Source organism: Lissotriton helveticus, chromosome 2_2 (assembly GCF_964261635.1).
Source record: "Lissotriton helveticus chromosome 2_2, aLisHel1.1, whole genome shotgun sequence".
NCBI classification, from domain to species: domain Eukaryota; kingdom Metazoa; phylum Chordata; class Amphibia; order Caudata; family Salamandridae; genus Lissotriton; species Lissotriton helveticus.
The window spans coordinates 306,105,328-306,129,703 of NC_136060.1; the positions used below are offsets into that span (position 1 = coordinate 306,105,328).

The 24,376-nt window shown below is 45.3% G+C and overlaps 1 protein-coding gene across 2 annotated transcripts in view; it reads left to right on the forward strand.

Moving 5' to 3' along the window:
- Positions 1–24,376, forward strand: part of BOD1L1 (biorientation of chromosomes in cell division 1 like 1) — a 500,752-nt gene that overhangs the window by 201,048 nt on the left and 275,328 nt on the right. For both annotated transcript variants that reach the window (XM_078678462.1, XM_078678463.1), the window contains exon 10: positions 17,512–23,995. In XM_078678462.1, the coding sequence (XP_078534588.1) occupies positions 17,512–23,995 (6,484 nt within the window). The remainder of the gene's footprint in view (positions 1–17,511; positions 23,996–24,376) is intronic.

A 24,376-nucleotide genomic window follows, 5' to 3' on the forward strand; every position in this document is an offset into this window, starting at 1 on the left:
GCGTTTCCGTAGTCCAGTCTAGAGATAACTAGCCCCTGCATTAGCAGTTTCCTGGACTGAATGGGGATTAATGGAAGGATTTTTCGAGCTACCTGTATAAGGCCAAAGCATGTGCCGGCGGTTTTTCTTGCCTGGACTTTAAAATTGAGATCCTGGTCCATCCAGATACCAAGGCTCTTGATTTCATTCTTGGGGGTGGGGGGCGATCCCATACAGGGTGGCCAAGTGAGGAAACGGGGAGTCTGCGTGGGTCACCCAGAAGAAGGATCTCAGACTTCTCTCCGTTAAGTTTAAGGCGAGAGTCGCACATCCATTGTGAGATATTCTGGAGGCAAGAAGACAAGTTGTCCAGACATTTGGTCGACTGGTTTATAGAAACGACCAGCTGGGTGTCGTCGGCGTACATGACTACCTTTATGCCGAAGGGTGTTACGATGTCTTCTAGGGGAGACATGTATACGTTAAAAAGTGTGGGGCTCAAGGAGGAGCCCTGGGGAACCCCACACTGAAGGGGGAGAGCTCTGGAGTTGACCGAGCCGTCGGTCACCTGAAAGGTTCTGCCTTCTAAGAAGGACTTGATCCAGGACAGGGCGGTACCAGAAATTCCTGCCATGCTGAGACGGTGGATAAGGATGGCATGATCCACCGTATCGAAAGCGGCGCTCAAATCCAGGAGGATCACTGCCACTGATCCTCCTGCATCTAGAATGGTTCTTGCCTCTTCGATCGCGGCTAGGAGTGCGGTATCCGTTCCCTGTCCTGGTCTGAACCCTGTCTGGGAATGACGGAGAAGGTTGTTAGATTCTAAGAAGAGGGAGAGTTGGTGATTGACAATCTTCTCAGCCACTTTGCTAATGCCCGGGAGGAGAGAAATTGGTCTAAAATTAGACAAGTCAGCGGGAGCGAGGTGAGGCTTTTTAAGAAGCGCGCAAACTGTTGCTTTCTTCCAGTTGGTGGGAACGATTCCTTGGGTAAAAGACGCATTGATAAGTTTGGTGATGGGGGAAGAGACCGTGGAGGCAACCAGTTTTAGTTTGCTCATGGGTGCTGGGTCTGTAGGAGCCCCACTCTTCACCGTATGTAGGGTGGCCAAAAACAGCTCTGTGGACACCGGGGAGAACACCTCAAGACGAGGAGCCTCCGGTCAAGTGGGAGGGGTCAGGGGGTATGGGAGAGTGCTATGGGTGGGGAGAGTTTTTAGGATATTATTAATTTTAACTGAAAAAAACTCGGCTAACTGATTGCATCTGATGCCAGATGGATCCAGTATGGGCTGTGGTTCCGGGGCTTTTGTCAGCAGGCGGACGATGCGGTAAGTTTCTGTGGAGGAGTTTGCTGCAGCTAATATTTTTCCTTCGAAAAATGTTGCCTGGGTGTATTTATGCAGGTTTTGTAATCCTTCATGGCTGACCTGTATTCTCTTTTACTCTCGTTAGCCCAGTCCTTTCTCCAAAGACGCTCAAGCTTTTTACACTTTTTTCTAAGTTCGCGCAGTTCTGGTGTGAACCAGGGGGATTTAAAAGTTCCCTTCTTACTGGGAAGTAGTTTGTTGGGGAGGATTGAGTCTAGGGATTGTACAATCCAGGATCGGAGTTGGGATTCCGCCAGGGAAGAATCTAGGTCGATATCAGGTGTAGTGGAGGCTAGTTCGTGAGCCCAAACTGCTGTGTCCAGTTTTGGCCAGGGGCGAGATGGTGCTTGGGGAGGGGGTCTATCCGGGGCTTCGGTGAGGAGTTGAAGCTTGAAGGGGATTAAATGGTGGTCTGACCAAGGAATGGGAAGAGGCTCGCCCACTACTAGGCCAGGGATATTAGTGAATATAGAGTCCAACAGGTGGCCCTTAGAGTGGGTCGGCTGATTGCCTTTTAAGCGGTTGTTGAGGGAGGCTAGGTCTTCCTTAAGGTCCTCCGCTGTTTTGTTTTTCAAGTCATCAAAGTGGATATTTAGGTCTCCTAAAACCGTAAAGTTAGGGGATAGGCAGGCGAGAGAGGAGATAGTTTCCACTAGGGATTTGCAGAAAAGACCTTGCTGCCCTGGAGGGCGATAGACGAGGATCCCCAAAAGTGTTTTTAAGGGGGATAGGTAGATAGAGAAGCGGATATTTTCACAATCCTGAACTGGACTGTCCTTAAAATCGCAGGACAGATTGTTTCTGAAAATAATTGCGACTCCACCCCTTATCCCGGAGGGTCTGTCCTGGTGTTTAATTAGGCACCCGGGGGGGAGTGTTTGAACTATGTCAGGGTCCGATGTAGAATTGATCCATGTTTCGGTAAGAAAGAGTACGTCAAGTTCAGATTCCGACAGGAGCAGATTGATTTCTGCACTGTGTTTCGGGAGGGACCTACAGTTAAGTAAGGCCATCTTAATCCATCGTTTTTTGGGGGAGATGCGTGGTGTCAGTCTGTATGAGCAATGAGTACAACAAGATTGTCGTTCCTCTAGAGAGATATTATGGAGACAAGGAGTGGGGATGCTATTCCTAAGTTGGAGGAGGGTTTCTTGGGTGTACCTGACTGGGAATGGTATTGGTGTTGCAGAGATCCCGGGCTCAGGGCTCGATCTGGCGCGGACGGGCGCAGACAGGCTTGCCTTAGGCGCGCCTTTGGCGCGCCCGCTGCGCTCGTCCGCTGCGCTTCCTGGTGGGTGTGGCCATTTATACTGGGGATTGGCGGGAGGGGCGAGCACTAGTCTGCCGACCCACTCCTCGTCAGAAGGTTGCTGTCAACCTGTTGCTTGACAGGTTGAACGAATTATTTAAATGGGTCTTAATCATAGAAAAACAGTGATTGGGCGGATGCACATTCATGCTGAGCTCTTGTGCGACCTCTTGTGAGGTCTCACACTTATCGCCAGCCATCTTGGGGAAAACGTCTGCATAAAGTCCATGACACAGCAACCATAAACCACCAGTTCTTCAGCAAACCCAACAAAGTAGTATTGTCATTGGTGATCAACCCAGAACACCTGTGAGAAAGAAAACTAAATTCTTTACATTTACACTTGAGTTGTTGCAGTCAACTTGGCATCCAGTCTTTCTTACTTGAAGAGCCCACTTCATACCCTCCAGCATGGAAATCCAGGCACCTCTGTTGAAGCAAAATACAGAGAAAATAGAAAAAAAATGTTGTCAGGTAAGAACAAAGATTCTACCAGCTAAGAAAAGAATGCAGAGGTACTTACTTGATATCTGTTATGTGACAATTCAAGATTTGATCCTTGTTCATGTTCTTAAGACTTTGGTAACTTGTCTCAGGGATTTTGCATACAATCGTATTGGAGGATTCCTAGCTGTCATTCATTGAAAAATCACTCAAAATAACACACCTTGAAAACCACACCATGGATAGCTGTAAATCCTTATGATAAGATATCTACCCACTGCAACTATAACTTATTCCTTCCTCTTAAAATATAGACCCCCATCAATGCAAAATTTTCTTACCAGATACAATGAATATAAACTATCTCAACTTTCAAAACCTATATGTTCTAGGGGACCTTAAATATATATTTTGACCAGGAGATTCATACCACAACCAGCCTTGAGGCTTTTAACCTCCAACTAATTGTTGCCGTCCAACTCACTCCGATGGACATACTCTGAATGTCATATTTGCCCACTTGGGGTAGGTTGTAGTAACAGACGACTCCCAAGTAAGTTGGCGTGACCACAACATCATCACCTTTAAAATCAACAGACCTCTATCAGTGACAATAATTCAAAAATTCCACAACTCACCAACAAACCACATGCAGACAATGGAAAAATGTGTCCACCACTGACTACCTTCCCATCTTGAAAGAGACCCCAAAATACGGAACCTCAAAATATAGACACCTTCTACAACTGTATCCCCTCTGCACTGGACAAACTGATACTGATAAAGGCCACATCCAGAGTTAACCACAAAAATAATTCCACATGGATTAATGACCACATCAAAAGAATAAAAACCCTGCTTAACATACTACAAGGCAATTTGAGGAAATCAAGAGATGAAAAAGAGAAAATCACTCTACTCCACTATAACAGAACAGACCCTAGAAAAGAGCCATCCGAACCACAAAAATACAACACTAGTCCTCCAGCATAACTGAAGCTGAATGTCCTTCTAAGAAACTCTACATGGTTATAGCAGAATTCCCAAAGTGCATAAACACCAAAGCGCAGCTATCATTTGAATTTTCCATAGAATATAAGTAAAAAATGAGAAAAGACAGAAAATGACCTTAAGGAAAACACAGGCAAATATCATCCCAACATCTGACCAAACTAACATAGGAAGATATTAAAGCAGTCTTCCACCACTACATACTTTCAATACCCACTCAGAAAAATATATCCTTGACATTATCATTGCAAGCAGCCCATCAGGATGAACTTCAGACTCAGCACCTACAAATATCTTGGAAAAAAAATCCTTTACACAGCCTATAGAGGGAAGTTGATATATGCTTACTCAAAAAGTCCATGGAACTAGGTTCATTCCCAACTGAGATGAAAGCCTCATACATTAGACCACTCCTAAAAAAAAAAAAAAGAAAAACCTCACCCCAAACGTACATAAAATGGATCATTCTCAGAAAAATATTTTAAAAACCATTATTTGCTCAACTTTCAAAATGACCAGAAGAAGATGACTTAATGTCATAACAACAGTCGGGCTTCAGACCAGTGGATACACAGCGCCGCTACCATTTGGGATCACCTAATACTCACAGTGGACAAAATTGGAATGTCCGCCGTATTGCTCCTGGATTTATCAGCGGCATTCCACACTTTACACCACCACACATTATTACAAAGACTTCATCATCTTGAATTACATGAAAAAGCTATACGATGGATTTCTTTTCACCTCCGAGACAAAGAGCAGTTAACCTTTCAATTTTCATATCAGCTCCTGACACCCAACACTGTGGTGTCCCTCCATCAGCTTCTGGCACCCAACACTGTGGTGTCCCTCCATCAGCTTCTGGCACCCAACACTGTGGTGTCCCTCCATCAACTCCTGGCACCCAACACTGTGGTGTCCCTCCAACAGCTCCTGGCACCCAACATTGTTGTGTCCTTCCATCAGCTCCTGCCACTGAACATTGCGATTTCCCTCAGGTGTTGTTCTTCATATCGCCTCGATTATTCAACAGCGAACTCAGCAGTTCTTAGCCTTTTTCACTTTGTAGATGCCCAATGAATTATTACTAGAAGATGGGGAACCCTTCCTAATGAATTTCTGTGCTTGTTAACTCAAAACAGTGCACATTAATCAAGAAACAAGTTTACGTCAAACAATTGGAGATAATGAAATATTGTATTTAATTCACAAAGACAAAAAATATGCAAAAATCTCTATTGTGGAGGCTTTTTGAAATGTTATTTTATTTCTGAAAGACGAAACTAGGTCAACTTTAGCTTATCACTTTGTCTTTTTTGCTGTGAATGAATTCACTTTTTTTGTTAGCACATACCGATGCTTCAATTGAGGCCACTGGTCATCCATACTAGACTCTGTTTGTTGTACTTTGCTGCTGCAGCGAATAAAGCAAGGATACCAACTTCGTTTTTAACTTCCAATTTCAAATTCCTCAACATTTGTGGAGCATTTTAAAATTTTTTTAATTTTATGTGGATTTTTAATTTATATAATATTTATTACTCTGCTAATATTATTTGATTTTCTAAGCGGTCGAAGGCCCCCACGTAGGTTTTGTGAACCCTCAGGGTCCATGGCCATCGACCCCAGGTTAAGAACCACTGATGTACCTAACTCCCTTAGTAAACCAGGTTAAATCATTCAACCTCAACTTTTATGGCTATACAGACAACCTGTAAATCATTCCAATAATGGATGGCCTGGAAGAGATCTATAACTCAAAACTATATGCCTGCCTTAATGCCAAAAACAAATGGATGACTGAGTGATGAATACCCACCTAAAGCTCAGCACAAAGACCGAGATCATGACCTCTGACAATGGTACAAATACCAACCTATCACCATATGGCCCATGGAACTCGAGGCCCCTCCAACAACATCAATAGAAGTCCTAACCCTAGGAAAACCATTAATTCAGACCTGCACTGGCTATGTATAGATACATGCTCAAACATAACATGATAACCACACTTCAGTGGTTCTCACATCCAACATGGAACCACTTCCCACATTTGATCACAACAAAGAAAACATTGTTCCAACCACACATGCTACATGGTGTAGCGTGCTACCCATATAGGCAAGTGCTTCAGTCGCCCACATGGGGTGGGTAGTAAGCAGTTTATAAACATTGCAATACAATACAATACGTTCACAATGACATTAATGGGATGATATAACAAAGCACGTCCCAGCAGACCTCACCATTGCTATCCTTAATACCTGCTCAGGAATAAAAACCTTTAAACAACATTTGCGCTTGGACAACTCAGTGCAGTAAGTACGTAGGCAATGATCACAAGAAATACCATAAAGGCACCTGCAAAGCTAATCAAAGCTGCCAGCTTACTGAAACGAATCTGCACCTCTGTCTCTCACACCCCGTCTTCCACCACACTGCTAAGAACTGCGTCCCATAACAAGATAACCACACCTGGGTGGTCATGACGTACAACATGGAAACAGTTCCCACATTGGAAAAGGGGTAGCAAGTACTAATCAAAGCAGTTAAGTAGATCCTTACTATGGCATATTTCGCCTACTTTTATCAAGACTTGAGAGAGGTCTAGAGAAGCCTTAAGACTTCACCCACTTCACTCCGCTTTTGACCAAGATCTCCCTTTGCACCAAACTCTTTAAAATGCAATCCACTCGCCTTCATCCAGCCATCAACAGCTGGTCAATGCCATTTTGGCCCTATCCAAGGCTTATTCATCATTCCTTTTCATCTGTCATATCAGTCTGCCTGACCTGCAGTAACTTTGCTGTCTCTCAGTGAGAATACCACTTCCTACTTCTATCTCCCATCTTGTACCACCTAAAGCACTCTGAGGCTGCTGTTGGTCAGATGAGACATTTCACATATTACATAAATTAAGTAAACCTGCTTACTCCAGTATTGGAACTTTCATAGATTCCCATGCTTGTATCATTCCCCGTCGTCGGAATGGGAGTCCCCGGTATACATAAAATAGCAATAGAAACCATTTACAAAACAGAACCTAGGCCTATACCCATTCTTGTTTTGCAACCTATCCACCTCTTTTTGTAAGAGACCAAAAAAAACTAACAACCAATCAGATCAGCCTCACCCCTTAGAACCCTCTTGAGAGCAGCTCAGAACCTCAGATTTTCTACCGCACGTTGTGCAAGGGAGTCTCCACTGAGCTCTGCTCAGTTTTTTCCTGTTATTCTGAATTCTAGAGTTTTTTCTTCAAAACCTGCTTGGACTTCATCTCAAGATGTCTGATAAGGAGAAGAAAGCCCTCTTTAAAGCCTGTGCCACCTGAGTTAAGAAGAGGTTATATGTAGAGGACAAACATAAAGATTGTATTTACTGAAGGCAGCAGACTGTAATATATGCCGCACTTTTTCCACGAAGACTCTGCGAGACCGTGAAGGATGTCTATTAACCTGGCTCCAGAAACTCAAGTGAAGAAAGGAGCCTGTATCCAGTGACAGTGAGGAGGGATCTTCTGCTTCATCTTCCAGAAGGTCTTTAAAAAGGGTAGAGTGTCTCCTTCGCCTTCTGAAGAACGTCCTGGTAAGACCTTAAAAAAGACCTCTCATAGGTCTGAAAGGCGTAGTCCTGGCGAATCTCCTTACTGAGGTGTAAAGGAGAGGGAAGGACTATCGAAAGGGGAAGAAATCCAGCTCTATTTCTCCATCTTCTCCTCCTGCGGTGCTAAAGACTTTTAAAAAGCCCTCCTAACTCTCTTTTTTCAAAGGTACAGTCTTCTCCTTCTACTCAGGGTTCCTCGTCGACGACTTTGACGCCAGTGGTGGCTAGGTCATCGTCGACGATGTCGACGATATGCACTTCGGCGACGACAACGGCTGTGGTGGTGATGGTCTCGACGACGACTGCGTCGACGACACCCATTTCTTCGACGATTCTCATGTCGTCAACGGCCCCGTCGACGACCTAGTCGACGATGGAAAACATTTCTATTTCGCCAGGAAGCGTCAGATTACACCTGCGATGACTTCCCCCAGGAGGGTGACTCCTCTACCTCCTGCTCCCCTCCTTGAAGAAGATGGTTCTGAGGAGGATGGTGGTCCGTTTGGCTATGCGGATAGCCCTTCTCAGTTACATGTCAAGTGTCAGGACACATATTCTGACGTAGAATACATGGAGGAACAGTGCAATGATCCTGCCTCATACTATCAGGACGACTATCAACAGGAGATAGGAAGAGATTTTGCGACGCAGCCTCCAGCTTCAGGTGCGGAGCCACTTACTTCTGTTCCTCCTCCTCGGTCTGCTACCCCTCAAGATCCAGCCATAGAATGGGATGACTGTCATTCCTGATCTGGCTTCTCCTTCGCCAGCACCTATTGATTCCGCTCCTGCGGACATAGGGGCTTTCCATAATTTGATGGAGCGAGCGGCTAAGAGATTCCAACTGCCCATGCCCACGGTGCAGTCGGAGTGTTTCCTTTATGACTTTAAGGAGCACTACAAGAGGTCTGTTTGATCAATACCTATTGTTGATCTCGTCTGGGATGGAGGGGTAAAAGTGATGAAAATCCAGCCACGGTCATTCCGGTACAACCTCGCCTGGAGAAAAAGTATTAGGCTACAGATAATAGCCCGGCCTGTTTGATCAGCCACATTAAACCGGACTCAGTCATTTCTCTAGCTGCCCAGAGGAAGTCCAGGAATCCTTCTGCCCCCCCCCACGAGTCCTCCGGATAAAGAGGGCAGACGCCTTGGTAACACGGGAAAGAGATTTTCCTCCTTGTCGAGCCTGTTGATCAGGGCTGCGAACGTCTTAGCTATACTTGGTCGCTACGATTGCCAAATGTGGTGCGACCTTTCACCCTATCTGTACCAGTTGCCGGAAGATGGGAAGAAGGAAGCTAAAAAGATTCAAAAGGGCACAAAAACATCTGCAGAAATTATTGACTGTGCAGTGGACATTACAATGACTGCTTTCTGCTCCCTGGCTGGCGCTGCTGTCCTTAGTCGGCAAGGCTGGCTGCAGGCTCTGTGGTTCCGTCCTGAGGTCCTAAACAAGATCTTGAATCTTCCCTTTGATGGGGAAGCGCTCTTTGAGAAACATGTGGATGATGCGCTCTAGAAAATTAAAAAGGACAAGGAAACCGGAAAATCCTTAGGGACTCTGCAGTACCGCAAGGTTCCCTTCCAAGGAGCCAGAAGGAGAGGTAACACCACATACAGAGTGGAGGTGATTGGAAGTTAACCAATTTTGGGTTTTGTGCAGTGTTCCGTTGAGTATCTTGATCTCTTCAGGGGAAGAGATTTTCATCTACAATTGGGAGTCATCCGCATACATGTGATATTGGATATCTGATGGAGACAATTAGTTATATATTCCTTACCTTAGAATTATCCCCAGGCGTCGACTCTGCGTTCGTCTTTGGCGTGGTGGATGCCGTAATGACGTTGCAGTGTCTACTCAGACGGCACCCTCGCGCGCTGAAATCAGTTCTTTCTTTTTCCGCGCCAGCCAGCGCAGATCTGGAGAGAGCGGTACCTCAAATCACTTTTGGACTCCAGTTTTTGCGACTTTTGTCAATACCCATTTTTGAGTTGATCGCCTCCTGGTGCACAGAGGGATGTCACATTGGACCGGCTTCTAGGCTTCTCATCCTTGTGTGTGTCTTTTGTGCCTGGAGTGCGACCACAACCTGAAGTCGTGCTCTGACTGCCGGGCCATGAATCCGAAGTCTTTGCGGGAGCAGTCCCGAAGGTTTCTCGAGGCCCAGCAGTCCTCTCCGTGCCTTTCGAGGTCCCGGTCGAGAGGGAGGTCACGGGATCACTACTCGTCATCGAAGTCTTCGTCTTCAGGTAAGTCGAAGCACAAGAAGAAGGCGAAGAAGCATCGTCCCTCTTCGCCTTCTCCCCGTACGTCGACACCTGCCTTCCCTCACTTTCCGGGACCCGAAGCGACCCCTGCCCAGCTTCAAAGCTTTTACGAAGTCTTACATTCCATCTTAGGACAGCCTGACTCCGCCAGCGTGCCCTCAGGCCCTGCGGACTCATTTGGGGTCTCTAGGCACTCGAAGTTGGCGGTTTCAGTGCCGCAGGACCCCCAAGGATCCAGGCCTGGATCCAGATTGGCGCTGTTCGACCTTGTGACACCTCTTCTGGTGCCAGATCCAGTGACGACACCCCCACAGCCTACGACGCTGGTTGTGTCCCCAGCCGGTCGTTGACCCCGGCCTCCCCCTCGATAAGAATACGGCGCCAGACAGACATCGCCCGCCGTCGGAACCGGTGCTGACCGGAAATGTTGTACCCCTGTTCTCTCCTGATGTTTCCTATTGCCCTGAGTGGCTCACAGGAGAGGGTGAGGAGGACTGGGAGTGGTCTGTGGACCCTCTTGCAGACCAGTTGGAGGAACCGTATTGGAGAGAGGAGTTGGGTGAGTCCAGTGGTCTGGACACCTCCCCAGACCTTGGCATGCTGTCTCCCCCTACTGCGGCGGCGGAGGAGGGTGAATCTTAAGCAGTGGTATTGCGTATGGTAGCTGAGGCCCTAAACATCGAGCTTCCTACGGTGGTGGTCAGGACTAACCTCCTGACAGAGATGCTTCAACCGTCAGTGGCATCCTCGGAGCCCCTACTGCCATTCAATGAAACCCTTATGGACATCCTTTTGGGCACTTGGACCAAGCCCAACACAGGGGCTCCTGTGGACAGGATGATTGCCCGACGCCACTGCCCCGCCCGGGCGACCCCATTTTCCTCTCTTCCTATCCTGCTCCTGAGAGCTTTGTAGTCCAAGCCTCTATGTCCAACGGTGCATTCCCTAATGCAGCACCTGATAGGAAATTACCTTGGCAAGAAGATGTTTTCTTCCTCCAGCTTGGGGCTGCGGTTGGTGAACACCACATGCTTTTTGGGCTGTTATTCCCACTCGGTGTGGGACACAGTTGCACTGGTGCTGCCACACTGCCTGGAGGAGGCCCGGCTGTGCTCTCCTGTGCTGTTGCCGAAGGGAGAGACGCAGCAAAGTTCACCATCCGGTGTGGGCTGGACACGGCCGACTCAGTGCTACCGACGTGGAAATCGTCCTGCCCAGTAAGACGCTACACCTGGTTGAGGTCCACTGGTTTTACAGGGGATGTCCAAGCAACGCTTTTGAACATGCCCTTTGATGGCCATCGTCTGTTTGGCGACAAGGCAGACAGCGCTCTCGAGCGCCTTAAAGATTCCAAGATTACGGCCTGATCCTTGGGCCTCGCTACCACCTCCCTGCCCGGTGCAGTCTGCTTTTCGTCCCTTTCGTGGCTACAGAAGGGGTGCCCTGCCAAGTTCCGCCCAGAGCCAAAGGCCTGTGCAAGCTGTCCAGCCCCTGTGTGGCCGGTGAGTGGGACCCAGCGAGCAGGCCAGTCCACCAGCGCCCCCTCTGCAGCAGCCTCCAACCCTTTCTGGTCCGACCTTTCAGGGCCACCAGTCGCCAGTGGACAGCGGATTCGCCACCACCTCCCGCACTGGCACACCATCACGTCAGACAGGTGGGTTTTGTAGATAGTTCAAAGGGGCTACTCCTTCCCCTTCGAGACTACCCCTCCATCCATGCCACCTCAGCACCATCGCATGTCAGAGGATCATCTGGTCCTTCTGACGCTTACTTTCACATCCCCGTCCTGCTGGCCCACCGGCATTACCTGCTGTTCAAGGTGGGCCACGAGACCTTTCAGTTTACCGTGCTTCCCTTTGGCCTTACCAGCGCCCCTCGCATGTTCACAAAAGTGATGGCAGTGGTCGCAGCTCATATGCATAGATCAGGGGTTCCAGTCTTCCCCTATCTCAACGACTGGCTGTTGAAGGCGGGCCTTTTCTCCAGAATACGGCAGACCTCCTGCACTCACTGAGGTTCACTATAAACATGCCAAAGTGGCACCTGGTTCCCTCTCAGAAGCTCCCTTTTTATCTGAGCGGTTCTGGACACGCCGCAGTTTCGGACTTATCCTCCTGAGCAGCGAGTCTGGGATATTAGAGCTATGATTCCAGTTTTTCAGCCTCCATCCCGGTTTTCGGTCCCAATGACTCTGAGACTTCTGGGCCTCATGGCCTCCTGCATCCTGCTGGTGGATCATACTAGGTGGCATATGCAGGCTCTGCAGTGGGACTACAATGGGCACAGCATCAGGCGAATCGGTCCAATTCGCGTTCAGATCTCAGAGTGCACTGCGCAACAATTGCACTGGTGGCTAACGAACCAGGATTGGTTCAACGCCAGATCCCTCTCCCTTCCCCAACCAGAGTTCACAGTGGTGATGGATGCATCACTTCTGGAGTGGGGCGTCCACATGGGAAAGACGGAGATCAGAGGTCTCTGGTCTCCGGCGAAGTCTGGGCTCTACATCAACCTTCTGGCGCTCCGGGCGATCCGTCTTGCACTAAAAGCATTCCTTCCCTCTGTCTGGGGAAGAGTAGGGCAGGTGTTCACGGACAACACCACCATCATGTTGTACTGCATCAAACAGGGCAGGTGGGGTCGTGGACCCTATGCCAAGAGGCTCTCCGTTTCTGGACATGGCTGAAACATCAGGGTATATCCCTGGTGGTTCAACACCTAGCAGGTTCTTTGAACGCCAGGGCAGACAAACTCAGCCATAGGTGCATGATGGATCACAAATGGCGTCTTCACTTGGAGGTGATGCAAGGTCTCTTTCAGCTGTGGAGAGAGTCTTGGTCAGATCTATTCGCCACCGAAGAGAGCGCGCAATGTCAGCAATTTTTCTCATTGGAATTTCCAAGGTGGCACTTGCTCTGCGACGCGTTTCACCGCGTGTGGAGTTGCTGTCTTCTGTACGCCTTTCCACCTATACCACTTCTGCCCAGAGTGCTGAAGAAGATCAAGCACGATCGGGCTCCAGTCATTCTTGTTGCTCAGTATTGAGCACGAAGAGTCTGGTTTCCTGAGCTGTTACACATGGTCATTGATCCTCCGATCAGACGTCCTCTTCGGGAGGATCTTCTGTCGCCGCAGCAGGGGACGGTCCCCCACCAAAACTTGTCCAGCCTCCACCTCCTTGCACGGAGATTGAGCGGCAACAGTTGACAGCCTTTGACCTTCCTCCTGAAGTCTGTGATATTATCTTGGCATCAGGCATCCCTCTACTAAGACGGTTTACGCCTGCAGATGGAACAAATTTGTGGCATGGTGCCCAGCAAAGGCTGTGGATCCCCTTTCCCCCCCTTCTTACTGAGGGTCTCTTGTTCCTCCTTTCTTTGTCCCAGCAGGGCTCCGCTCTGGGCACTCTAAAGGGCAACCTATCAGCCATTTCAGTCTTTCTTAGGCTTCCTGATTAGCCTTCTCTTTTCAGGTCCCCTGTTGTAAATCGCTTCCTTAAGGGCATTACTCCTCTTTTTCCTCCTGTTCCCTTCTTAATGCCCCAGTGGGACTTGAACTTAGTGCTAACCTATCTTATGTGCGCTCTCTTTGAGCCGCTACATAACTGTCCTCTCAGACTTTTGACTTTAAAGACTGGCTTTCTGTTTGCCATCACCTCTGCTTGCAGGGTTAGTGAGCTCCAAGCTCTTTCTTCAAAAACTCCTTTTCTGGCTGTTCATCCGGACAAGGTTGTCCTTCGAACTCGACCTTCTTTTCTTCCCAAAGTGGTTATTTCTTTCCACATTGGTTAAACCATCACTGCCCACCTTCTTTCCGACTCCGGATCCTTCTAAGGTGGAAGAGAGGCTCCACCGTCTGAATCCAAAACATGCGCTTTCATTTTATTTGGATGGCAGAAAACAATTCCGGGTGGTTGACCAGTTCATTCTTGCCTACATGGGCACCAAAAAAGGTCAGGCCTGCACAAACTGACCATCTCTAGGTGGGTTGTTTTGTGCATAAGAGCTTGCTATTCTTTGGCAAAGAAGGAGCCTCCAGTGGGACTGCGTGCCCATTCCACCAGGGCGACGGCAGCTACCACTGCTTTGGGACGTGGTGTCCCCCTCGATACCATCTGTCAGCCAGCTATGTGGGCATCTCTGCACACGTTCACAAAGCATTACTGCCTGGTCCAGAGAGACGGCTTCTTTGGCCGTTTAGTTCTCCAGGACTTTCTGGTGTGAAATTAGTTTGCAGACCCACCTCTGGTTGGTATTGCTGGGGTAACTATTCTAAGATAAGGAATCTATAACTAATTGTCTCTTTCAGAAGAACAAGTTACTTACCTTCGGTAACGATCTATTTGTAAGAGACATAGATTAGCTATTGATTCCTTACCGCCCCACCCATCCTCCCCGTTTTGCGAACTGACTTCTATGGTTAAGGACTCCCTTTCAGGGCACTAGTTTTGTGCTCCAATGGTCAGTGTCTTGCATGGTTCTGCTCTTTTGGCGTGTAATGTTGTGTAAAGAACTGACTTCAGCACGCAAGGGTGGTGTCTAAGTAGATACCGTGACGTCATTGCGGTGACCACGACGCCAACAACAAACACGGAGTCGGCCAACGCTACCTATCGACGCGCAGTGGTACTGCTGACGAAAAAAAATTCTCCGGATCCATTCTGACGCCTAGGGGTAATTCTAAGGTAAGGCATCTATCACTAATCTATGTATCTTACAGATATATCGTTACCCTAGGTAAGTAACTTGTTTGTCAGATGCTTTGAAGATTACAGCAAGAGGTTCAATGAATAGGTTGAAAAGTGTGGGGGAGAACGAGGACCCTGGTGCACCCCCAGAGTGGAGGGACTGGAATTGGATAAAGTTTGATTGGATTTGACTCTCTGCGATCTGTTATTGAGAAAAGAGGCAAACTATTTTAGTACAGTGCCTGAGAGCCCCATCCTACATTCCAGAAGGCTCAGTAGATTGTCAGATGAGAGGTCGAGTAGTAATAGTAGGCAAGACTTGTTCTGGTCAAGCATTGTGAGAGTGTCGGCAACTATATGAGTGATAGCAGTTTCGGTGCTGTGGCCGATTTCCTCAATGTGGTTGCACAGTTGTTCATGAACACATTTCTCAAGGAGTTTTGCCAGAGTAGAGATGTTTGTGATTGGTCAAAAATTATTCAGATCTTCTGTGTCAGCCGTCGGTTTTTGAGAATAGGCAGAACCAGCCCGACCTCAGGCAGTCAGGGATTTCACCTTGAAGAAGAGAAGTATTGATAATTTTGGTCCAGAGCAGGACTGGTGATCTTATCATTTCGTTAAAGAAGTTGGGGGGGGTGATCATTGAACTGATTTGAAGGTTTCAGGGTCGACAGAATGTTGAAGATGGATGTGTCATTGAGGGGTGTGAATTGACTCCAAGTTGCATTGTTTTTAGGGGAGAGACAGGGCACAAAAAGAGGGAGCGAGGGTAAGGAGGAGTCAGGAGAGAGTGATTGATCGATCAGGGCAGACCTTATATCAGATTCCGTCTTGCTCACCTTTTCAAGGAAGAAGTCGTTAAAGTCATTGCAGTTTGGCTGAGGGCAGAAGATGAGAGGGGTTTGGATAGGAGTGTTATTGGATTGAAACTTAATCAGCTCAAACAACCTTTTGGGACGATTTTTGGCTTTGTCAAGCTGGGATTTGAGGAAGGTTGCTTTTTCTGATCTGATGAGTTTGTTGTGCCTACTCCTTTTCAGACTTAAAATCTTAAGGAGACCAATGTATGTGGCAGATCTCCATGAGCGTTCTGCTATTCACAGGTTGTGTCTGTCTGCGTTTAACCTGTCTTTGAATAATGGTCTTGAGTCTTTGTTGGACTTTCTTTTTAGTTGTGGGGGGGGGGGCAATTGCAATCAGGGCTGTCAACATGGAGTTAGAATGTTTAGTGAGTTTGTGAACGTCAGACATGCAAGCAGGCTGCGGGAGGGACAGATTGCAGCGCATTTACGTTTGTTCTTTGGAGTGTTCTTTTCAATGTTTTTGTTTTAATGGCTGTAATCTTTTGGAGTTCCATCTCTCTAGGATACGGAAGGTGATATAGTGATGATCCGACCAGTCGCAAGGGACAATAGATTAAAGCTGAATGGAGTTGGGATTGGAGGGGATTATACTGAGGGACAATATATTCAAGCTGAATGGAGTTGGGATTGGAGAGGATTAGATCGAAGGTCGAGCCTAAATTGTCCGTTGGACTGTCACAGAATTGAGTCAGGTTGAGGTCAGTTAGGAAGTTTTTGAGACTGTTGACCGCCTGATCATTCAGGTCATTCCAGTGAAGATTGAAGTCACCACGGAAGATCTGGGGGCAGTGGAGTCCCTGGTTGGACAAGATAGATTCCATAGTTTATTCGATCAGAGGGAGCTTGTCTCCAGGAGGGTGATAAAATATGTGCAGGCTGCATAAGGGTCTATGTTTGCTGATGATGTCTATGCACATATATTTACAGGAGGATGAGAGAGTTGCAGAAGGGGACTGCTTTGCTGAGAGACTGTTGTGGCAAATACAGGCTATGCCTCCTCCTGTTCTCTTAACTTGATCGAGTCTGATAATGTTGTGGCACGGAGAAACTAGGATGTCAAGGGTAGGACCTGAGGAATCGCTAAGCCAACTTTCAGTGAGGATTTGGAGGCCTAGTTTCTGATCTAGGATGAGATCAGAAAGGTCATTGGCATGTTTCACAGCTCATCTACAGTGAAGCAGCATGCATTTCTGGTGTGATTTGTGGTCAGTGAGAGAAGGCTGTGTAGTGGCTGTGTATACTAGACTGAACTAACTGTATGGGTTGTGTAAATGTAAAGCATAGTCATGCAGGCAATGAGGTTATGAATGAGATTATGAATGTCAGTGTCCCAATCTGCATCAGGTGGTATATTTCCTTCCTTTGGCTGTCATCTGAACTTGTAAATAGTACTTCCTAATGTTATGCTGTAGAGGCCATGACACCTAACTCATTTTGTTTACCATTTGCATTTTATGGTACCCTCTAGGTAGTAAAACACATCTTTTCTGACTTTACAGTTAATAGGTGCCATGTTGTGATGTGAGCCTCCCAAACACCTTCAGCTATTCTAATTGAGATTCTATTGATCTTGGGCTGAAGATGAGAGCATATTACTGAATGCTGTACTAACTGTTGTTCTTTTTAAGCAGAAGATGTGCGTACTGACTTAGAGCTCTAGATCATGCTTACTGAATTAAAGTCCGCTTTTGAAATGCTTGTTTTATGAATGTTTTACATGTAGTACATAGTTCAGCTAAAGCTGCCATTTCAGATCAGCAAAGAATATAGTAGGAATAAGGGATGGTAGGCTTAATAGCTGTTGCATTTCACCAGGCTTATGTGTTTAAAAATGATCTATTTGCAAGAGATCGTCAGTCAGAAAACGTCTGAAGTCTCATTTTTATATTTTCAATAAAAAGTGTTTTTGGAAGAGCTTGATAACATTTCCCTCACTCATGTTTCTTCTCCTGTTTTTGTTGAGTTTTAGACTTTTGAAAAGCTTTCATCAACCTCAAAAGATCCAAAGCATGTCAGAAGTGAAAATAGCCACTTAAAATCTAGCAAAAGGTCCGCTGAGCCTCTACATACGACAGATGAGAAAAAAGATGAAACAAAAATAGAACGCGAACAAAAGAGAAAGACCTCTTTACTGGAAGGAATTGCTGACGAAAGTGAAACACGAGATGTGAAAAAGCGTGTTGACAGACTTGAATCAAATAATGAAGAACATCCAAAAAAGAAAATGAGTTCCAAAACCCAAAAACTGAAAAAAGATGGCAATCATGTAGACTCGCATAATTCTCGGAGCGCACCTAAAAAAGATACGAAATCTAGTAGGGAGAAAGGAGATCGAGAGCGAAGTCTTTCAGATGATAAATCCTCATCTAGACATAGGCACAAAACAGATAATGTGCAAAAGGCAGTGGAAGACCTAGACAACCGTCCCTCTGAGCGAGGATTAAAAGGAGAGGACAAACAGAGCAAATCTTCATCTGATGATAAGACTGACAGAAAAAGTAAGCATAAGACTGAAAAGAAGCCTTTGGCATATAGTAAAGAAGGAAGAACAGATGATAGCACGCGCAGAGAAAGCAGAAAAGAGAGAAGTCTTTCAACAGAAAAGTCAAGGTCAGAACACAAGTCAAGAAGATCCACTAGTGATTCTAAAACACACAGGAATTCTCAAGGACGATTAAAAGAAAGTGCTATTGCCTCACAAAAGAAACCTGAAACACATTTAGAAGAGAAATGTGATTTGGACTCTGCTAATTCAGACAGCAACACAAAGCATGAAGAAAATCTCCATAGGGATAGACGAAGATCAAAGAGCTCTTCAGAAGAGAAGTCTTTGTTAAAAAGCAAGTCAAAGATTTCAATTAAACTTTCTAAATCAAATGACGCTGAATCACATGAAGTCGCTCAAAACCCAGCAAAAGACACAAGTTTGCTAGGAGGTGACACCAGTAAGAATAGTGAAGATAGTGTTTTGAAAGAGAGTATTGTTTCTAAGCTACAAAGAATAGCATATTCAGGAATTAGTCCTGAGAAGGAAGGTTGTCATAAGATAAAACATCAGTCTGGCGATAAAGCCAGCGAACGGCATAAGAGTGACCTCAAGGATGTGGGCCTTGGTAAACAAGACAAACAATTATCTACCGAATGCAATAAAAGTAGAAGTTTAAAGCAGTGCAGTAGGGAATTAAGAAAGGAAGATAAATTACAAGAAAAACCATTGGAAGGAAGCCCTGACAAACCACAAGGAGGCAGCATGGCTTTACCTAAGAAAGCAAATAAGAAAATAACATTAGATAACAGAAGAGAAGTTATGACAGCAGGCAAAACTATAGAAACACCACAGACACTTACTCTAGCTCCAGTGGATGGAAATGTATTAACCCATAAAAAGCTTTTGGGAAATTGTGAGGATTATTCCTGTTCTGAACAAGAGTCTGAAGTAATGGAAACTGATTCTGAAGAAGTTCCTAGAAATGTTTCTGAAAGCAGTGAAACGCTACTAACAGATAGTGTCTTAAGGAAAGGTGAAACTGTCCTGCATGTTTCAGCAGACCAATGCGGAGACCAAGATGAATTGAAAGCAGCAAAAGCTATTCTCACTTTAGAATCTCCAGTTCCGTCTAGTAATAGTTCTAAAAAGCTGTACAATTCTACCAAAAATGTTGATTCTAAAGACTTTGAGGCAAATGATTGTTCTGAGGAAAATGTTATGAAGCAAGGGTTTCATCAAATGACTGAACAATATGTAAAAAGTAATGCATTTCGAAATGATGAAAATATGCATGTACAAAGATGCCCTATAGGACAACAGTCGGAGGAAAAATCTAGTTTAAATAAAGGGTCTACTTCTTCTGTAATTAGCTCCTCAACAAGTTCATCAGTTGCAAAGAGTCCAACAGATGAGGAAAGAAATTGTAAACCTTTACCTGGCAGTGATTTAGCTGGAAATTCTCATCTTGAAAAGAATAGGCTTAGTTGTTTAACTCGTGGTTTGTTGGAGAATACTAAAGTTGCAAATGAGTCTGGTAAAGAGACATGTGAAAAGGAACTCTTTGAAGGAATGAATGAGGCGGAAAATAGCGAAAAAGCTTTGATTGGCCTGGATACTGGAAATGGAGAAACTGTGAAATTATCTAATGTAGAGAAAGTAGCTCATGATATAAAGACTGCTGTAACAGAAATTATATTGAGTACAAACACATCTGGACCGGAGCATTCTAGAGTGGATGTGGGTGCAGAGCTAGATGAAACTGTTGTTGAAAATAAGGATACAAAACCAAATGTTTACTCTGAAATGATAGACAAAACTGACCCTAAAACAGGTCATAACGTGGGGACTACAGTTACCCTGGAATCAGTAATGGAAAGTGGCACATCTGTTGATGTGGGTACCACTACAGAGTTGAAGACTTTGGTGACTGTTCATTGTTCAGAAATTCTGAAAAGAGACCTTTTGACTGGTAGCGTTGCAGAAGGGAGTGGCATAAGTGTCTGTGAAGCAAATACAGAAACCAGTCCATGTCAAAATAATACAGAAAAGGAGGAAAATGGTATTGTTGACAGTAGGACAAAAGAAAATATTGGCTTCAATACACAAAAGGATACAGGAAAATGGAAACACTCAAGTACTGAAAGCAGGGAAGCCAAAGTTCCTGGAATACGCACAAGTCCAGAAAACAAAGTTGAGAGCAGTGTCATTGACCTAAATGCAGATAATGTTTTTGGGACCACGAGGCACCCTGCAAAAGATGATGAGGCAACATCGTCATCCACTGTAATGGACAATAGTATAGGCAGAATGAAAGAAACATCTATGACCAGGGTAGAAAAAGAATGCGAAAATGCTGCCAGCTCTTCAGGCACTGTCACAGGAAAAACCACAAAGGACAGATCTTTTAGTTCTAGGACAGCCACAGAGAAAGACACTGAGAACGCTGCAACCTCTTCAACCACATTAGCAAACATAAGTGTATGTAAAAGTAAAGGTTTTGTGGTTTCTGATAAGGATGGTGAAGCTGCTTCATCGTCTTCTAATACTGTGATGAGTACCAGTAATCGTAATAACAAAGATGTAGAAAGTGAAGTAGCCATAATGTCATCAGAATATGATGCAGAGGATTCAGCAACTTCTTCAGGGTCCTTAGTTGGCACCAGTACTTGGGAAATAAAAGTTGTCAAACAGTGTTCACAAAATGATGGTGAAGAAGCGGCATCATCTTCAGAATCCATTATGAACACTAATACAGAAGAAAGAGCTGCATCCTCTTCAGAAACTGTAGTGGAAAGACATGCTGAACAAAGAGCAGCTACATCTTCAGGAGCTGTGATGGAGCGAAATAAAAGAGAGAGAGCGGCATCCTCTTCAGAATCTACAGTGGTCCGAATCACAGATGAGAGAACTGCAACCTCATCAGAAAACATGGTGGAAAGAACCACAGATGAGCGAGCTGCTTCTTCTTCAGAAACCATGGTAGATAGAAATACAGAAGAGACAACGTCATCTTCTTCAGAAACTATGGTGGACAGAAACTCAAATGAAGAGCTAGCTGCATCCTCTTCAGAAAATGTAGTGCATGAACAGACAGGAGAGAATGCTGCATCCTCTTCTGTAACTACAGAAGGCACACATACAGAAGATCGTACAGCATCCTCTTCAGAAATCACAGTGAACAGACACACAGAAGATCGAGCTGCATCATCTTCAGAAACTGTGGTGAACAGAAATGTAGAAGAGCGAACTGCATCCTCTTCAGGAACCATGAATGACAGGAATGCAGAAGAGACAACCACATCCTCTTCAGAAACCCCTGAGGATAGAAACACTGGAGAACCAGCTGCTTCCTCTTCAGAAAATGTAGGGGATAGAAATGGAGAAGCGCGAGCTGCATCCTCTTCTGGAACCACAGAGGATAAAAATACAGAAGAGAGAAGTGCATCGTCTTCGGAAACCACTGTTGACAGAAATACAGAAGAGCGTGCTGCATCGTCTTCAGAAACCTTGGTTAAACGAAATACAAAAGATAGATCAGCATCCTCTACAGTATCCATTATGGATGCCTGTGCAGAAGAGCGAACAGCTTCCTCATCGGGTACCATGATGGATGGAAACACAGAAGAGAGAACAGCTTCTTCTTCTGGCACAGTGATGGACAGAAGCTCAGATGATAGAGCAGCATCCTCTTCAGGAGCCACATCATATGGAGGAACCGAAAAGACAGCCGCATCTTCTTCAGGAACCACAATGGATGGTAACACAGAAGATCGAGCTGCATCTTCTTCTGAAACAATCATGGCTGGCAGTGCAGGTGAGAGAACAGCAACCTCTACACGTACCCTGATGGACAGAATCACAGAAAAGAGAGCAGAAGTAGTTATGATGTGCACTCAAAAAAATACAGAAGATGCAACAAGTTCCTCCAGCACATCAAGAGATAATGTTGCAACTGAGATTGACACCCCCACAGCAATGCACAGGGTTGTATATGCCGAAGATAATGAAAACAGTATTGGTGAGGGGCACCTGGGTAATTCTAGTTGTGTTGCTCTTAGAGATGGTGCCAGTGTTTCTTCTGCCACGAATGCCCAAGAAACGGATTCAGGTCTTCCCAGTACACATCCTAATATAACTGACAATGATGATGCACTGAAGATGACAAATAACGAAGGAAGAAAAACTTTACCAGATACACTGCAAACTGAGACCGTTTTAAACCGTGACCATGTAGAAGACAAAGAAGATGCTGTAAGTAGTGCTGGCTCAGAAGAGAAACATTTGTGTTTCACACTGGGAGTCAGACAAGACTTTGAGAATACAGTTACAGCGCTAGGTGAAACAGAAGGTGATCGCACTGTCACTAGTGCGGGTACAATTGTAAGCATCCCATCCTTGACATTTGAAAATTCAGGAGAATCTGAGAACAATGTTTCCTGTGCAAATCTTGAAAAAGATGCTGACGGCGTAAGTTGTGCAAATGGTATATATCCAGAAGAAGCTACTGTTTTTGAGGCAGCAAAAAAAGAGAATGGGGCCATTGTAACTGCTGATAACCTACCAGAAAGTGATTCTGAAGGAGCCTTCAATGATACATGTGTTGAAAGAGATGAAGCTGATGCTATGACTAGCAGTATTGTACACCACCTGGGACAGATAGGAGTACTAAAATGTGGTTCAGAAGAAGGTGAAAGTGCAGTAACAAGCACAGGAATAACTGTCGAAGAGCAAAGTGGTGGAGTAGCAACCTGTACCGAAATTGAAAATATAGACTTTATGATTGATTCAGGTGTGGAAGAAAAGGATGATTGTACTCTGAATATGAAATCTGTTAAAGAAGGTAATTTTAGTGAAGATGACGAGAGTGCTATAACCAGCACAGGCACAAAAGAAGATGAAGAAGGTGAAGGTATTGTCACTAGTACAGGGAATGGCAATGAGGATTCATCATCTTGTACTGGAACAGAAGAGAATGTTCAGAGTGTTGTTGTTCCAGATATTGCAGGAGTGGAAGATCCAGTGCTTAGCACAGGCTTAGATCAGAATAAAGATGAGGGTGTGGTGACTGTAACAAGTGTCTGTGACCAGCAACCTTTACAGACGATGACCAGTGGCACTGCTGAATTGGAGGTTCATTTGAGCTGTGCAAGTGCTAACAATGTAATTGAAGATGCTGTGTCAAGTGCAGACACTGAAGAATTTTATAAAAATTCACTGCCAACTTCAGCTTCTACAAATAACCAGTGCATAATATCAAAGGACAGGGAGAACATCCATGAAAGTTCCTTGACCACAGTACCAGTAGAAGATGAGGAAAGTATAATTGCTGTTGCATGCAATCAGGAAAATGCAGAAAGTTCCTCAACTGTCAGAATGTCAGCAATTGTAGAAGCCACACAGCTGCAGTCAGAGACTGAAAGCTGTGAAGACCTCATTTGTTCTGCAAGCATGGGAGAAGGCAAAAGTAAATATGCTAAAGATGTAATAGAAAACAGCACAGTGCTCAATGTGCCTGTGGAACCTGAGGTCTCTGCCATTTCTACAGAATTGAAGGATGAGGTCCATCAGTCACAGTGCCATAGAAAAGAGACTGAGTGCATCATAACTGACAAGAATAACAAAGAATTTGATAACTGTTTAATAAAGACAGTTGTTCGTTCTAAGCTTGTTGAAGACAATATGCTTGGAAACATTGCTAGTACGGAAGCCACCTCTCAAAACTCTCAAAATAAATCTTTGCTTGTTGGGGAGACATTGATGCAAGTATCTGTTGGAAGTCTGTCAAGTGACAATACTAGTCTTCTAGCTAAACTTGCATCGGAACGAAATGAGGAGCAGACCTCTAACTCTTCACATTCCATTGTTGAACAAGATGATTCTTCTGTTAGAAACAGAGCAGTTGATGACCACAAACAGAAAATCAAAATTGAAACCTGTGATCTAGAACAGAAAATAAGCAAATCTGGTAAGATTATAGGTTTTACAATTAAACAATGTGAAGTTTGCATCCAAATGTTTCAGTGACAAAATGCAAATGATGTTAACCTCCAAATGCAAATCTAATTGTGAGATGTAGATAACGGATAATAGGGGTGTCTAAAGGATAATTGAATATAGCACATGCAATATGTGGTAACTCCGAAGTGAGAGATCAATGACACATCAGCTTGAGGGAAAAGTGAGAGACCGTTGAAGTTTCACCTGGATGTTAACCATTTCGATGTCAAAGGTGCTCTGACCATGTAGTCTGCTCCCAGCAGTCAGCACAATCATGACTGCCTGTAGGTTGCACTGTCACAGTCACACTGATTGTCGTGTTTGCAGGCTGTTGACGGTGCAGGCATAG